This window comes from Bos javanicus, chromosome 21, assembly GCF_032452875.1.
Source record: "Bos javanicus breed banteng chromosome 21, ARS-OSU_banteng_1.0, whole genome shotgun sequence".
In the NCBI taxonomy this organism is placed as follows: domain Eukaryota; kingdom Metazoa; phylum Chordata; class Mammalia; order Artiodactyla; family Bovidae; genus Bos; species Bos javanicus.
The window spans coordinates 26,122,417-26,138,355 of NC_083888.1; the positions used below are offsets into that span (position 1 = coordinate 26,122,417).

General features: G+C 48.5%; 1 protein-coding gene across 1 annotated transcript in view; it reads left to right on the plus strand.

Moving 5' to 3' along the window:
- The first annotated feature begins 467 nt into the window (after positions 1–467).
- ABHD17C (abhydrolase domain containing 17C, depalmitoylase) overlaps positions 468–15,939 on the plus strand; it is a 54,733-nt gene continuing 39,261 nt past the window's right edge. The window contains exon 1 of the mRNA XM_061394586.1: positions 468–1,145. Within this exon, the coding sequence (XP_061250570.1) occupies positions 556–1,145 (590 nt within the window). The 5' untranslated portion in view covers positions 468–555. The remainder of the gene's footprint in view (positions 1,146–15,939) is intronic.

A 15,939-nucleotide genomic window follows, 5' to 3' on the forward strand; every position in this document is an offset into this window, starting at 1 on the left:
AGACCCTAAGCGGGGGCGCCCCCCTGCTCCGGGCGCCTGGGCGTCCCGGGGAGGAGGACGCGCTTCCCAGGCCAGAGCAGGTGCCCGCGCCCCCGCGCGCGGAGTCGAGGTAGGCGGCCCGGCAGCCCAGCCCAGACGCCGGCCCGGCCCGGGTCCCGGCGGGGGCGCGGGCCCGCGGTAACCCGGAAGAGGCGGCGGCGGCGGCGGGCGTGCGGGAGCCGGGGGGCGGGGGCAGGGGTGGGGGCGGCGCGCTCCAGCCGGCATGGCCGCCGCCGCCGGCTTTGTGTGCCGCGCGCGGGCCCCTGATGCCCGAGCCTCTCCCGGCCCGCCGGGCCGTTGCTGACCCGCCCCGGCTCCCAGCGCCGCGCCCGCCGGGCCGGCCCCGCCTACCCCCTTGCGCCTCCCCGCCCCCTCCTCCAGCCGCCGGGCGGGCGGGCCGCAGCCGCCCTCCGCTCGCCCGCTCCTCGCCGCGCGCCCGCCCGCCCTCGCTCCCTAGCCGGCCTGCCTGCCTGCCTGCCGTGCCGGCGGCGGCGGCGGCGCGCTCCAGCCGCCCCGATGCCCGAGCCAGGCCCCAGGATGAACGGCTTCTCGCTGGGCGAACTGTGCTGGCTCTTCTGCTGCCCGCCCTGCCCGAGCCGCATCGCCGCCAAGCTGGCCTTCCTGCCGCCCGAGCCCACCTACACGGTGCTGGCGCCGGAGCAGCGCGGCCCCGGCGCGCCCGCTCCGGCCTCGGCCGCTTCCACCTCCTCCGCCTCCGCCGCGGCCCAGCCGGCGCCGCAGCAGCCCGAGGAGGGGGGCGCGGGGCCCGGCGGGTGCAGCCTGCACCTGAGCGAGCGCGCCGACTGGCAGTACTCGCAGCGCGAGCTGGACGCCGTCGAGGTCTTCTTCTCGCGCACCGCCCGGGACAACCGGCTAGGCTGCATGTTCGTGCGCTGCGCGCCCTCCAGCCGCTACACGCTGCTCTTCTCGCACGGCAACGCGGTGGACCTGGGCCAGATGTGCAGCTTCTACATCGGCCTGGGCTCGCGCATCAACTGCAACATCTTCTCCTACGATTACTCCGGCTACGGCGTCAGCTCCGGCAAGCCCTCCGAGAAGAACCTCTACGCCGACATCGACGCCGCGTGGCAGGCGCTGCGCACCCGGTGAGCCCGGCGAGGATCGCCAGGCCTGGCCGGCCGCTGCGAGGGGGCCGGGCTGGCATCCCCTGGGGGCCTCTGGGGCAGCCTGAGGGGAGAGGGACCCTCTTTCGGGGCTGTGGGCGAACAGAGATTTCCTTCCCCCCACGCACACACACACCCCTCCGCGGCCGTGGTGGCTTCTCTTTTCTTTTCCATCCCTGGCTTTCTTTCACCCCCTTCAAGAACCCCGCCAGCCCTCTGGTTCCTGGAGAGTTCAGATTCGCAGGGTTTTGCCTGCTTTGGCATGCCTGGGTGCCCCCGATCTCCCCGGCTGGGTCTTTTGTGGTTCTGGGCACCACAAGTGGCAGTGTGGGCATGCTTAAATACGGGGCAGAGACAACTTGGTTCGCGTTGAGTTTGTGTGAGCCGGCGGCCAGAGGCTGGAGGGCCTCAGGGTGAAGTGACCTTGGGCAAGGCGCATGAGCTCAAACCTCTTGTTTCCTTCCTTGTTAAGTCAGGGGGCGCGGCGGGAGGGCTTCCAAAATACGTTCCGGTTGTAAAGTGCTCAGCGGGGCCACGTCTGGGCGGCCTTGGAGGGAGCTGGAAGGTCGGGTGGTGTGAAGTTGGACTTCCGGGGCTGAGTAGCTGGCAAGGCGGTCAGGAAGTTTAGCTGGTGGTGGTGAGCCTGGCATCTTTATCAGAAACTTAGTTAAAAAAACAAAAACAAAAAACCCCAGGAGGAGTTCGAATCTTGTGCTTAAAGGGCTTGGGGAATCTCTTGACCTTGAATTAGCATTCACGGGAGGACTAGAAAGTGTTTACTGAGGGAGTCTTTTATGTGCAAGGCACAAACTGGGGGCTTGGTTTTGGGGCTAGACACGGTAAGACCAGCAAACCAAACTTGAGTTTTAGTTTCTAGTTACCCGAAAGTCGGGTAAGTGGGCAAGTCACGTCCACCTGTTTGTGCTCCAGTCTGGGTATCTGTGACTTCACCCCAGCCACCTAGTAGCAGGATGGTGAAAACACCTGAGGTCATGTTTTCTCTGACATCGGATTGCTTCAGATGAAAGAGCCCCCAGAATAGGTATAATTGGCACTGTTAAGCTACTGACAGGTGTCGTCTTTATCTAAAATGTGTTTGCCTGCCACTTGCAGACAGCCAACATTAGTGATTTTTGTCCTCATTCCTGTTCATGCATATGTTCATAAATTATTCTGTGCCTTTCTGGGAAAATGGCCTATCCAACAGGGAAATACTTAGGATTTCGTACGTTGCTTATTCACATTCTTCTCCGCAAGTCTTGAAGGACTTTGTTTGGATGAAGCTTTTTGAAAGTGATTTAGGCTGAGTGTACAATTCTTGAGACCCCCATGGACTGTAGCCCACCAGGCACCTCTGTCCATGGGAGTCTCCAGGCAAGAATACTGGAGTGAGTGGGTAGCCATTTTCTTCTCCAGAGGATCTGCCTAATCCAGGGATTAAATCTTTGTCTCCTGCATTGGCAGGTGGATTCTTTACTGCTGAGCCACCAGGGAAGCCCCCGAGTCAGAATCTACAAGTAGTTAAAAAGTCACCTGTTTCAATAAAGAGTTTCACATACATATTTGTCACACACGATCGATCACTAGTAGCTGCTGTTGGTCAAGGTATTAAAATAAAGGGTTGGCATTAGGTCTTCTTAAAGTGAAACATAATCCCACCTTGAGTAGGTTATTTGGTGAAATTTCTGTAGAATACTGTTCCTATATGTAAGTGTCTAGATTAGAATGAAATCTTTTTCAGACATGAGGCAAATCCTTTGCCCTGAATATGCAGGTGTGTCTGTGTTACAACATACAGGAGACATAATTATTTCCCGGAGACATGTGTCATATGTAATTTAATTATGGGCATGGCTTTGGGTAAGGTTAAATTTTGAATTGTGTGATGGGGTGGCGTTAGTGGTAAAGAACCTGCCTGCCAGTGCAGGAGACATAAGAGATGTAGGTTTAATCCCTGTGTCGCTGGAGGAGGGCATGGTAACCCACTCCAGTGTTCTTTGCTGGAGAATCCCATGGACAGAGGAGCCTGGTGGGCTATGGTCCATAGGGTCCCAAAGAATCGAACACAACTGAAGTAATTTAGTACACACAGACACACAGCACAAAGCTGAGCACATAGCTCACCTTTGCTCGGAATTTACTTAGTTTTATGCCAGAACTCACATCAAGGTTGATTTACTCACCTGTTAAATAGGTTAGAACTTAAAGGCTAAATGACAATCTTAGGATTTGAAGAAACCTTACACACCTTGTGCTTTTCAAACTTTTTTGATTGTGACCCCACAAGAAGGAACACATTTTATGTTTTGCATCTAGATCAAGCACACATACACAGTCCAGTTCAGTCGCTCAGTCGTGTCTGACTCCTTGCGACCCCATGAATTGCAGCACGCCAGGTCTCCCTGTCCATCACCAACTCCCGGAGTTCACCCAAACTCTTGTCCATCAAGTCCGTGATGCCATCCAGCCATCTCATCCTCCGTCGTCCCCTTCTCCTCCTGCCCCCAATCCCTCCCAGCATCAGAGTCTTTTCCAATGAATCAACTCTTCGCATGAGGTGGCCAAAATATTGGAGTTTCAGCTTTAGCATCAGTCCTTCCAAAGAACACCCAGGACTCATCTCCTTCAGAATGGACTGGTTGGATCTCCTTGCAGTCCAAGGGACTCTCAAGAGTCTTCTCCAACACCACAGTTCAAAAGCATCAATTCTTCAGTGCTCTATATATTTGAAGCAAATGTCTCACAAAGCAGTAGTTTTGCCTGTGAGCACTACACATGTAGACTATGTTTTGTTTTCTTTTTTTTTAAGAAGCAGAAAAAGAATGCAGGCTGGGAAGGACTAAGTTAATTTACCTTCTCATTTATGGACACTGTCCTTATACACCCTCATTTGACAGAGGCTCAAGGAAGATCGGGAAGGTCTCCTGATTGCTAGTTTAGGACTGTTTCCACATTACCATGCAGTCTGATTTATCACATTTTTCTGGAGGTGCATATACATGTCTCAGTTGTTTTAATAGGCTAGGAGTTACTAGACTGTGAAGCTAAGCAATCCCTGAACAGCCTTTCCCCTTGGTCTGCTGTCTGTAGATTTCTGTTCTACTTTGCCTGGAAGATGCCCTCTTCTCCACCCGTTTATGACTGTTCAGGTCATGGCCCCGGCAGCAGTACCTCCCACCACATATACCCATTGTTCTATGGCTGATTAGCTCAGATCCCCTTTTCTTTCTTAAAATGTTATTTATTTAATTTTTGGCTGTGCTGGGTCTTCATTGCTATGTGGACTTTTCTCTAGTTGTGGTGAACAGGGCTACTCTAGTTGTGGTGCATGGGCTTCTCATTGTGACGGCTTCTCGTTGCAGCTCCTAGGCTCTAGAGTTGTGGCACGTGGGCTTAGTTGCTCCACGTCATGTGGGATCTTCCTGGATCAGAGATTGAACCAGTGTCTCCTGCATTGGCAGGCAGATTCTTCGTCAATGAGCCAGCAGGGAAGCCCCTCACGTCCCCTTTTCTACTCCCAGTCTTCATGCCTTCCTTGGGGAACTTTCTGTTTTCTGATCTGAGGAACCAGGCTGCTCAGAACTCTGATTGGAAAGCCAACGCCATCCTAAATCATTTCCATCTCTGCACTTAGGTTGTTCCCCTAGGAGGACTGTAAGACCTTCTGGTGCTTGCCTGGCCTTTTGTGTGGGCCCTTTTCCTGTACCCCTGGTTCTCCATCCCGACTGGATCCTGATTGGGTTCATGAGCGCCTGGTGTTCCTGTTCGTTCATCTGCACTAATCACATTGTGTTGCTGTTTCTTGTTTAACTGCATCTCACTAAATTGGAAGTTCCCTGTGGGCAAGCACTTCCTGTCTTCTGTATTCCCAACAACAGGCAAAGTGCCTTAAGATAATAGGAACTCATTAAATATTTGTTTAGTGGTTTGCACATACGGGCACCCCATAAATAAATAGATTCAAATTTTCCTAATTTTTAAGTTGCATCTATTTTACCTCTAGGATCTCGTATCCATGGGCATAATCATAGGCAAAGAAAGAGGTTACAATGTATTGGCTCAAAACAAAAATTGTATTGGCTCAAGGTCTGATCCACTTTGCATCCACTATCTCTCATGCTTGCAGCCTTGAAGCATCTCTGTTGGACAACAGAGTGACAGTAACCCTTTTGTATTTCTTTGCATCCTTTCTCCATGTTGATTGGCCAAAATGTTTGCTTGGGTTTTTCAAGATGTGGAAAAATCTGAACAAACTTTTTGGCCCACCCTCTCTGCATGCTCTAGCGATGGGTCCAGTCCTCGGTGGAGGACTTCAAACACAATCACTGCCTGGTGTTTCCATAGGTAAAGGTAGCACATCCCCTAAGTAAGTCGGCAAGTCATCTAAAGTAAGGGTTTGGGGAGGAAGTAAACTTGAAGGCAGGAAAGGTGGGTCATTGCTAGTTGGGCAAGAGGTGATTATTTTAAGCATTTGAAAAATGACTGAAACGTATGCATTAGAGAGGTTGGATTTGAAAGGAGGGTATAGACTGAGCTTAGAAGAAAGAAGCTGATGTCTTATAAGGTTCGACTGCTATAGCAAAGTACCGTGGAGTGAGTGGCTTAAAAGCAACACAAATTTGTCAGTGCTGGAGGCTGAAAGTCTTGAGATCAGGGTGTCAGCATGGTCAGGCTCTGGCAAGAACCCTGTTTTTTGGTTGCCAGCTTCTCGTTATGTCCTCACAAGGTGGAAGAGCCAAGGGAGTTTTCTTGGGCTGGTTTATAAGGACTTCCCTGGGGGCTCAGTGATGAAGAATCTGCCTGCAATGCAGGAGACCTGGGTTCGATCCCTGCCTGGGTCGAGAAGATCCCTGGAGAAGGGAATGGCAACCAACTCTAGTATTCTTGCTTGGAGAATTCCATGGACAGAGGAGCCTGGCAGGCTACAGTCCATGGGTTCACAAAGAGTCAGACGCAACTGAGGGACTAACACTTTTACTTTTTGTAAGGGCACTGATCCCATTCATATGGGTTTCACCCTCAAGACCTAGTCACCCTTCAAAAGCCCCATGTCCCAAAACATCACCCTGTGGGTTAGATTTCAAGAGATAAATTTTGGGAGTGGGACACGTGCTTACATTCACACACACATAGATACTGTTCAGCCTATGGGCAGTTGGTATTGGAACAGTGAGAGAGACAGTGGAGAATCTAAGCATGGTAGAGGCCTTGAAGGTTGGGACATGTTTTACATTTGAGTTACTGATGCCCTTTACAAGCATGCTGTGTAGCCAAGCAATTGAGGGAGTGAATTGGAGTCACTTAGAAATATCTGTAGAAAGGACACTATGAAAATCATTGCAACCTTATTGGAGGGCAGTGTTGTAATTTGGGCTGGGGGGAAGGGGAGTGATTAATCTGTGCAGGAAAAGCTGCCTGTTGGTTAAGGTGGGATTAAGTAGGCGGATTAAGCCTCCTCAACACACATCCTTTTTGGATGTGAGCAGCTTTAGGCTGCAGAATTGGGGCTTGTGATTCAAGAGGGAGTGAATCAAAATCAAGCTGATTTGAAGGTGTAAACCCAAACAAGCAAATAACTCAAGGAATGAGGTGTAAGTAAAGTGGGGAGAATTTTAGCTGAAACATTTTCATCTAGAGAAACAGGGAAGTAGGGGCATTTATGAGTCAATTTGTTGTTAGTGTTTACCATCACCATCTATAGAAGTTGCTTCATGCAAAAACTGTGGAGGAGAGAGGCATTTGGTAACATTGTCAGAGAAAGCAATGCTGAGAGAGGAAGGTAAATAAGAATTTTCAGGGAATTGCCTGTGGTTCAGTGGTTAGGACTCTGTGCTTTCACTGCAGGGGCCCAGGTTTCACCGCTGGTCACGGAACTAAGATGTCACAAGCAGAGATGCTGGGGGAAAAAAGGACTTACAGTGTCTAGGTACAAAAGTATTAGTTGCTCAGTTGTGTCCTACTGTTTGCAACCCCATGGACCAGGCTCCACTGTCCATGGAATTCTCCAGGCAAGAATACTGGAGTGGGTTGCCATTCCCTTCTCCAGGGGATCTTCCTGACCCAGGGATCGAACTTGGGGCTCCTGCGTTACAGGTGGATTCTTTACGGTCTAAACTGTGACAAGTTACAAAAGACTATGTCCCTTCACTCATTCCTTCTCTCAACTAATGAGCCGTTAACCATCAAACACACGTGTATTGATACTGTACTTGTACTGGCCACTAAGATAGTTTCCCTTGCCTATTGTTAATGTGAAACTTTCTTTTTTCTGTGAGACAGATCAGATTTTAGAGAAACTTTAAATGTGTAGCCATGTGTTGCTCTTTTATAACTTTTCCCTTTGTGATTTAAAGGATCCATATAATTGGAAAACCCCTGTCTTGGGAAGACTGTAATGGATACCCTCAGGTAGTGGGCTCTTGAAACGCACCTGCTATCGGTTGTGGGTGTTGTTTACATTTATGAGTCAGGATGGATTTCTCCTGGGAAGAGCCAAACGGTGACTAGTTTCCCAAGCAGGTTAAAGTTAACGACCTAACTTCTTTGTTGTCAGTTTTCTCAGAGGGAATTCTATGGTATGATGGAAGGAAGAATGCTCGTGTTTCTACCTTAGTTTCACTGATTAGGGACAGAGTAAAGAGAATGTTCTGTGAATGGTGTGATACGTGAATGCACAGTGATCTTCCTAGAATGGAAATAGAATAGCAGCTTGACATTCAAGGTAGTCAGTGTGCAAATATCCCACTAATAAGAATGTAATCTTAAGAGCAGACCTGTTGAAACTGACACAGGTGCAGTGTGTTTCTGTGGTTTGCTGTGGCTCCACTCCCCTCCTCCAGTGCTCTTGGACTGTACCTGCTTCTTCAATCCGCCCTCCCCGATCCGTCATTGCTGGGTTTCTCTCTAGCACAACCAGATTCTGAGCTGTCACCCTTTTCCCACTAAACCTCACTTTCCCATGGTTCTTTTTTTTTTCTAAAATATTTACTTATTTCTTTGGCTGTGCTGGGTTTTGGCTGTAGCATGCAGGATCTTTGTTGTAACCTGTGGGATCTTAGTTCCCTGACTAGGGATCAAACCCAGGCCTCCTGTATTGGGAACTCAAGAGTCTTAGCCAGTGACCACCAGGGAATTCCCTCCGATGGTTCTATTTTTCGAGGGGTCTTACTTTCCTTTTGTGAGCCAAGTACCAAAGATCTGACAAGCGTTTTCAGTTTCTGTGTCAATGGTCAATTACTCCTTAATGGGCTTCCTCTTCTAAGCATACTTGTTTTTATTTAGGGCAATATTGGAGGCTCAATCTTATCTAAAATTCAGTCTGAAAACTCTACTGGTACAATGGAATATTGATGGAAAGCCTTCCCCACAACCCCCTTTTTTTCCCTTGAAGTCATTAGAGTGATACTATCCTGAGGTCACTTAGAGCAAATCCTTGACATCACTCCCAACCTTCTGCTACTGCCTGCCTTTCTGTCCCTCTCTCCAAATTAATAACTACTCAACTCATGAGGGCTTCCCAGGTAGCTCAGTGGTAAAGAACCTACCTGCAGTGCAGGAGACCCAAGTTCAGTCCCTGGGCCAGGAAGAGCCCCTGGAGAAGGAAATGTCAACCCACTCCAGTATTCTTGCCTGGGAAATCCTATGGACAGAGGAGCCTGGCAGGCTACACTCCATGGGGCCTCGAAGGAGTCAGACACGACTTAGCAACTAAACAACAACAACTACATATATTAATAACCCCGTATAAGACTCCAGAATCTGCCTTCAGGGATTGTACTGTTCATGGTGGTGGCAGACTTACTCTATCTATTAGATTTTGCTTAAGCCAGTGTTGAGGCTGTAATTCTGCTTCACTTTAAGAAGCCCTGGGTACAAGAATCTGAAGTCTCAACACAGCTGTACTTAGGATATCATTATTTGTGTATTAGAATGATTCCCCACCCCCCACTGCAGGATTGCTTTAAATAATAGGCTTGCTGATTCATAGAAGTTTTAATTTGCGAAAGTGAGATGAGCACAAAACCTTTTGAACTAGGGAAATTAGTTCTAATTCCAACAGTCCCTCTAACCCGTGTTGTCGCCTTGCACAGGGAGGCACCCCACACCCCTGTGCTTTACATTGCATTGTTTTCAAAACAAGGGAGGTGACTGTAGTAAGTTCCCTGCATATGAACCTTTAAGCTGGGAACTTTCAAAGATGCGAACATGCGTTCCATCACCCTCAGGCATGAATGACCTCTCAGCTTGTCCTCCGGCTCCTATTGCTGATGACCCTTCAGCTCTACCATCTCCCACCTCCTCTCTGTCTCTTGATGCCAGCCCTTGTGTGCAGCTGTTGTACTCTACTCCTGTACCTCTCAAGGTACTGTACTACTGTAAGATTTAAATGTTTTATTTTGTGTGTTTTTGTGTGTATCATTGGTGTGAAGAGTACCATAAACCTATGACAGTACAGTACTATATAACCGATTGTGTTAGTTGGGTACCTAGGCTAACTTTGTTGGACTTATGAATGCTTTCCGGAAATGGAACTTGTTCATATGTAGGGGACATACTGTACATGTCTTCTGAGGTGCCTTCTTTAAGTAAGGCTGTGTTTCGTGATTTTTAAGGGAGCGTACCTAATGTTTCTGAATTTGCTTCTCTTGGCTACACTGAGAAACGTGGTGGACTCTGTCTCTGCAGTGAATCTCAAGCCTGGCTGCATCTCAGCAGCCCTAGGTAGATATTTTTCGTGTGTGTATGTGTGTCTAGACATATGCATGTATGTGTGTCTGTGTGTGTACATGTATAAAGGAACATGAATTCACATGTGTGTGCATATGTGTATGCTTGCATGCAGCCTCAGTTGAGTTGCACTCGCCTAGAGACTGTAGTTAAGGATTGGACTCTTTTCAACCCCATGGACTGTAGCCCACCAGGATCCTCTGTCCATGGGATTTCCCAAGCAAGAATACTGGAGGGATTGCAATTTCCTTCTTGAGATCTTATTGACCCAGGGATTGAACCTGGGTCTCCTGCATTGCAGGCAGATTCTTTGCTGTCCCAGCCACCACGGAAGCCCTCATTGGTTAAGACTTGGAGAAAAATGAATGCTAAGGAAGATTTTTTTCATATACTTATATAGTTGGTTTTAGTCAAAGGTCTTTGGTGGCCAGGAATCCACTCATGTGGACCATGTGAGGACACACAGCCCCGCTTATACTTGCAGGATTCCTGAGCCTCTTGGGGACTGAAGCTGGGGGCTCGGAAGCCATCAAGACCCTGGATTCTCACCCTCTCAGCTTCCTCTTTCTGAGCTGGTGTCTCCCATCTCCTCTCTGCGTACCTGCTCCTTCTTTCTACAACAAACCTCTTCATGCTCCTGATCGCTGCGTATCACCTCACCTGCCCCCCAACCCAGCTGTGCTTATTACCTTCCCTCTCCCCACTCATCTGCCCAGGAGCTGGCCTCCCTCTGGCTTCTAGACCCCTCCTTCCCATGCTTGACTCTCCTGTTGTACCCCAGGATGGTAAGGCTGGGGCTGAGGCTGTGTAAGTGGACAGGGCTCCTCCCTTGGGGATGAGGTGAGGCCATGGCCAGGAGCATCAGCTGGCACTTCTGGGCCTCAGTGAGTCCTGCCCCAGCTGGAGAGTGTTGTGCGGGGCAGTCTCCACTCTCCACTCAGCCCGTGTGCCCCATCGTGTGTCTGACCAGAGAGCACGGGCCTTGAAGAACAGATCATAATTAATAGACCTTAAACCAGGTCAGTGGAGCAGTGATGTGGTTGCCTTGTGACCAGCCTCTGGCTCCCTCTCTGAGCCTGGGAATGGAAAATTGTGGACTGATAGGACTCTCCTCTCTAGTCACCTCTCTTCTCTCTGCCCTGCAACTGGGGCTGCTGTGCCAAGTTGATCTGTGGTGTGGGGACAGAATTCTGCACTGCCCATGGAGCACCCAGAGACAGTGGGTGAAGAAGGGAGAAGAGGGGAGCTCCCAAACTCTGCAGGGTTCCACGGACTCCTGTGTCTTAGGATTAGAAGAGATGCACAGCTTGGAATGATGGAATGACTTAGTCCTTCATTTAGATGATTTATAGCCAGAGCTAATTTCTGGCTCTTCTGTCAAAGTAGCTCAGGCAATGTCTCAAGGGGAACCTGAAGAGGGATGTGACTGCACGCCTTCACTTTCTCTGACATCATTAATAGTTCTGGGCAGAGATTTTTAAATCAAACAGGTATAAGTTCAGGTCCTGCCTAGGCCACTTATTAACTGCTTGACCTCGGGCAAGTTTCCTAACCTTTTTGAACCTCAGTTAAATTTTACCAGGGTGCAGAGTTGACCACTTCACTTCCTGTCTCCTCAGCATCAGGATCATTTGAGGCTGATTATTTTAAGAAACTTGCAGACTCAGGAGAAGCTTTGGAAAACCCAAGTAGATGCTGTTGTTGTTCAGTTGCTCAGTCCTGTCCGACTCTTTGCGACCCCATGGACTGCAGCATGCCAGGCTTCCCTGTTCTTCACCAACTCCAGAGTTTGCTCAAACTGTGCGTTTGAGTCGGTGATGCCATCCAACCATCTCACCCTCTGTCGCCCCCTTCTCCTCCTTCCCTCAGTCTTTCCCAGCATCAGGGATATTTCCATGTATAAAGGAAATCTCCATTTGTAAGGGTGTCTTCCAGGCTGCTCCTGGAAGTTGGGGGGAGGTGACCTTCATCATGAATGCAGAGCTCTCATTGGTGCAGAAGGTGATAATTTAATTTGCATTACAACCTCACCTTTGTTTTCTCTGCTTTGCCTCGTGACCTCCCAGAGAGTATCCCACCACCCTCTTCTTTTGCTTTAGCTGAAGAAGGCATTTAAGGTGAGGGCTTCCACCGTTTCAGAGTTACTCTGTTTTCCTGGGTCTTTCCCATATACACGTGTTATTAAACTTGTTTGCTTTTGTCTTGTTAATCTTTTATCAAGGTTTAATTATTAGACCAGCTAAAGAACCTAGAAAGTAAGAAGAGAAAACTTTCCTGTGCCTATAATGATAACAGTAATAATAATAACAATGATCTTACGTCACATGCTCTAGCAGTGTTTTCCACACAGTCAGAGCACAGCAGACGGGGTGTTTTTGTTGTTTAAGACTCAATGAGCATGAGTTTGAGCAAATTCCTAGAGATAGTGAAGGACAGGGAAGCCTGGTCCTTGGGGTCACAAAGAGTCAGACTCGACTGAGCGACTGAACAGCAACAACAAGATCACTGAGAGCATTAATCACCAGATGCTCAGATCGTGCTGTAGACCACATGCTTGTTTGTAGTTGTAGTTTAGTCGCTGAGTCATGTCCGACTCTTTAGGACCCCATGGAGTACAGTACGTGGATCGCCATTTCCTTCTCCAGGGATCTTCCCCACCCAGGGATCGAACTTGCGTCTCTTGTGTCTCCTGCATTGCAGGCCTGTTCTTCACCACTGAGACACCAGGGGAGCCCAGACTGGGCACTTAGATCAGGTGTTAAGGAAATTGCTCCCTCCCTTCTCTCCAGAGATGTAAATAATACCCCGGTCAAGGGAGCTTGGTGGGTGTGGCTATAAAAGAACTGTAAAGGAGTGTTAGTTTTATTTGTGACAAAGGGGAAAGAGCCTCTGAATTTCTTCCTCTGGGCTCGTGGGCTCTAAGTATCATGCTCTGGCTTTGGAGAGTGGTGTGCGTTAGTATTTTAAATCAGATAGCACTTCATCTACTGAGGTGTTTATATCCCTAAAGGAGATCTTAAAAAGAGAGGAAACCATACCTGTAATCCAATACCTCACAATTACTTTGCCAACCCTTCCTCTGCTCTCTTCCCTCACCCTGCTGTTTCCAGGCTTAGCTCTCAGTATTGGAACTTGCATTCTGGGTGAAACAGGATATTTCCTCTCTCTCCAGCACTCATGACATTCTGGTTGCTCTTTATTACTGGGATGACCTTTGATAGATTGTTGCTGTTGTACAGTCACTAAGTCGTGTCCTACTCTGTGACCGCATGAACTGTAGCACACCAGGCTTCCCTCCCTGTCCTTTACCATCTCCTGGAGTTTGCTCAAACTCTTGTCCATTGAGTCAATGATGCCATCCTACCATCTCATCCTTTGTGTCCCCTTCTCCTCCTGCCCTCAGTCTTTCCCAGCATCAGGGTCTTTTCCAATGGGTTGGCTCTTCACATCAGGTGGCCAGAGTATTGGAGCTTCAACATCAGCCCTTCCAATGAATATTCAGGGTTGATTTCCTTTAGGATTGACTGGTTTGATCTCCTTGCTGTCCAAGGGACTCTCAAGAGTCTTCTCCAGCACCATAATTCAAATGCATCAATTTTTTGGTGCTCAGTCTTTTTTATGGTCCAAGTCTCACATCCATACATGACTACTGGAAAAACCATAGCTTTGACTATACAGACCTTTGTTGGCAAAGTGATGTCTCTGCTTTTTAATATGTTGTCTAATATCAATATATAGAGGTATCTTTATTTCCAAAAGTTGGTCTAGGGACCTGAATGCACAGATTTCCTTCTGAAATATGAATACTCCCATGATGCCTTGTACCAGAGATCTCATATTGAGTTTTCAAGGCTCTGTAAAATGGAGCTCATTGATAACTTCCACAATATTGATTTACTTCAGAGTGTTAAAACCATGGCACCATGGTGAAACTGGAAACCTGTTTCCAGAAAGCCTCAGCCATTCGCATTCAGTGCTCAGACCAACAGTTAACTGTGGTGTGTCATTGATTTGTTGGGTCACTGAAAACAGTCAGTCACCTCAAGATTACTTATTAACCGAGCACTGCTTAAATCCTCGGATGGAAAAGGAACACAAAGAACCTTCGATGCTGATTATTACTTTGTTCCTTTAGTTTATGTTTTTATATCTAAAAAAAAATTTTTTTTTCTTTTTTGGCCATGATGCTTGGCGTCTGGGATCTTAGTTCCCTGACTTGGGATCCAGCCATAGTCACTTGCATTTGAAGTACAGAGTCTTAACCACTGGACCACCAGAGAAATCCTCAGTTTACATTTTTAAATGGGCAGTTACATTGGAGGAAAAATGCAGAGCAAGCCTTTATTCAGAGTATATTCGCAAAGAGGGAGTTTGCAGACAGTAATTATAACTGCTGGCTAACACCTCCATTATTTTTATTATGGTTGGTAATCACATGAGAATTCTAACTTACCCAAAACTGTTGTTAGTGATTGTCATTGGAGAGAACCAGACCATATGCAGTGATAATTATATTGACTATGAAGGTCTGTGATACCAGAACAAGATTCTTATACATGGGTTTAACTAGAGCAACTTGATTTATCCCTGTTGTCGTAAATAATGCAAGGATATTTCAGGATCTCTGAATTCTGGAATTCAGAATTTGAATTTGAATTTGAATTCCCCTGCAGTGCTTTAGATATGTGATGATGGGGGCTTGGACCAGAGTGGTAACAGCAGAGGTGGAGGGACGAGCTCAGATATGGATGTTGTTTTAAAGGCAGAAGCAGCAGTATATGCTGGTGGCACCCCACTCCAGTGTTCTTGCCTGGAGAATCCTAGGGACAGCGGAGCCTGGTGGGCTGCCGTCTATGGGGTCGCACAGAGTTGGACAGGACTGAAGCGACTTAGCAGCAGCAGCAGTGAGCAAGGGAGTGCGTGGCTGATGCCACTAGAACAACAGGAAACTTAAGAGTTGCAGTTGATTAAGGTTGTGGGTGGGGGTGTAAGTAAGTGGTTCAGGATAGGGGGGCAGGGGAGGTCAGGAGTCTAGCATCGGATCCAGTGAGTCTGAGGTACCTATCAGACTTCTTTTTTAAAAAACAATTTTATTTATATATTTATTTTCATTTTTGGCTGTGCTGGGTCTTTGTTGCTGCATGGGCTTTTTTCTAGTCGTGGTGAGCAGGGGCTGCTCTCTAGTTGCTGTGCACAGACTTGTCTTGTTATGGAGCAGAGGCTCTAGGACCCGTGAGCTCAGTAGTTGTGGCTCCCAGGCTCTAGAGCACAGGCTCAGTAGTTGTGGCACTCAGGCTTAGTTCCTCATGGCATGTGGGATCTTCCCTGATCTGGGATGGAACACCTGTCTCCTGCATTGGCAGACAGATTCTTTGCCACTGAGCCACCGGGGAAGCCCCACACATCAGACTTCTCAGTGGAGATGAAGAGCAGACAGTAGGGTGTAAGTCCAGTTCAGGAACGAAGTCTGGACTGCAGATAAATTTGGGCATCGTCCCTTCCAAGAGGGAAAGCAGTTAAACCAAAAACAAACTTGGGAGAACTGGCATTGTCCCTGGGGTAGCCCTGCCTCTGCCACCTCCTTGCCAAGGTCACCCCATGCTGCTGCTGCTGCTGCTGCTAAGTCGCTTCAGTCGTGTCCGACTCTTAGCAACCCCATGGACTGCAGCCCACCAGGTTCCTCCATCCATGGGATTTTCCAGGCAAGAGTCCTGGAGTGGGGTGCCATTGCCTTCTCCAAGTCACCCCATAACAGCCTATTTAGTCCTTTCATCTAGTTTTGCCAGGCCCCTGAACAAACCCAGCATGGGAGGGTCAGATGTTCCGGTGGGTGACTAGTCTCCCCAGGAGACTTGGGCTTCCCTGGTGGCTCAGATGGTAAAGAATCTTCCCACAATACAGGGGACATGGGTTTGATCCCATGGTCATGGGGTCGCAGAAGAGTCAGACATGACTGAGCAGCTAACAGTCTCCCCAGGAGACATCCCCGTGGCGTCAAGCTGTATATGTTCTGCTTACTTGAGTTGTGGCTCTTTGGTCACTCTCTGTC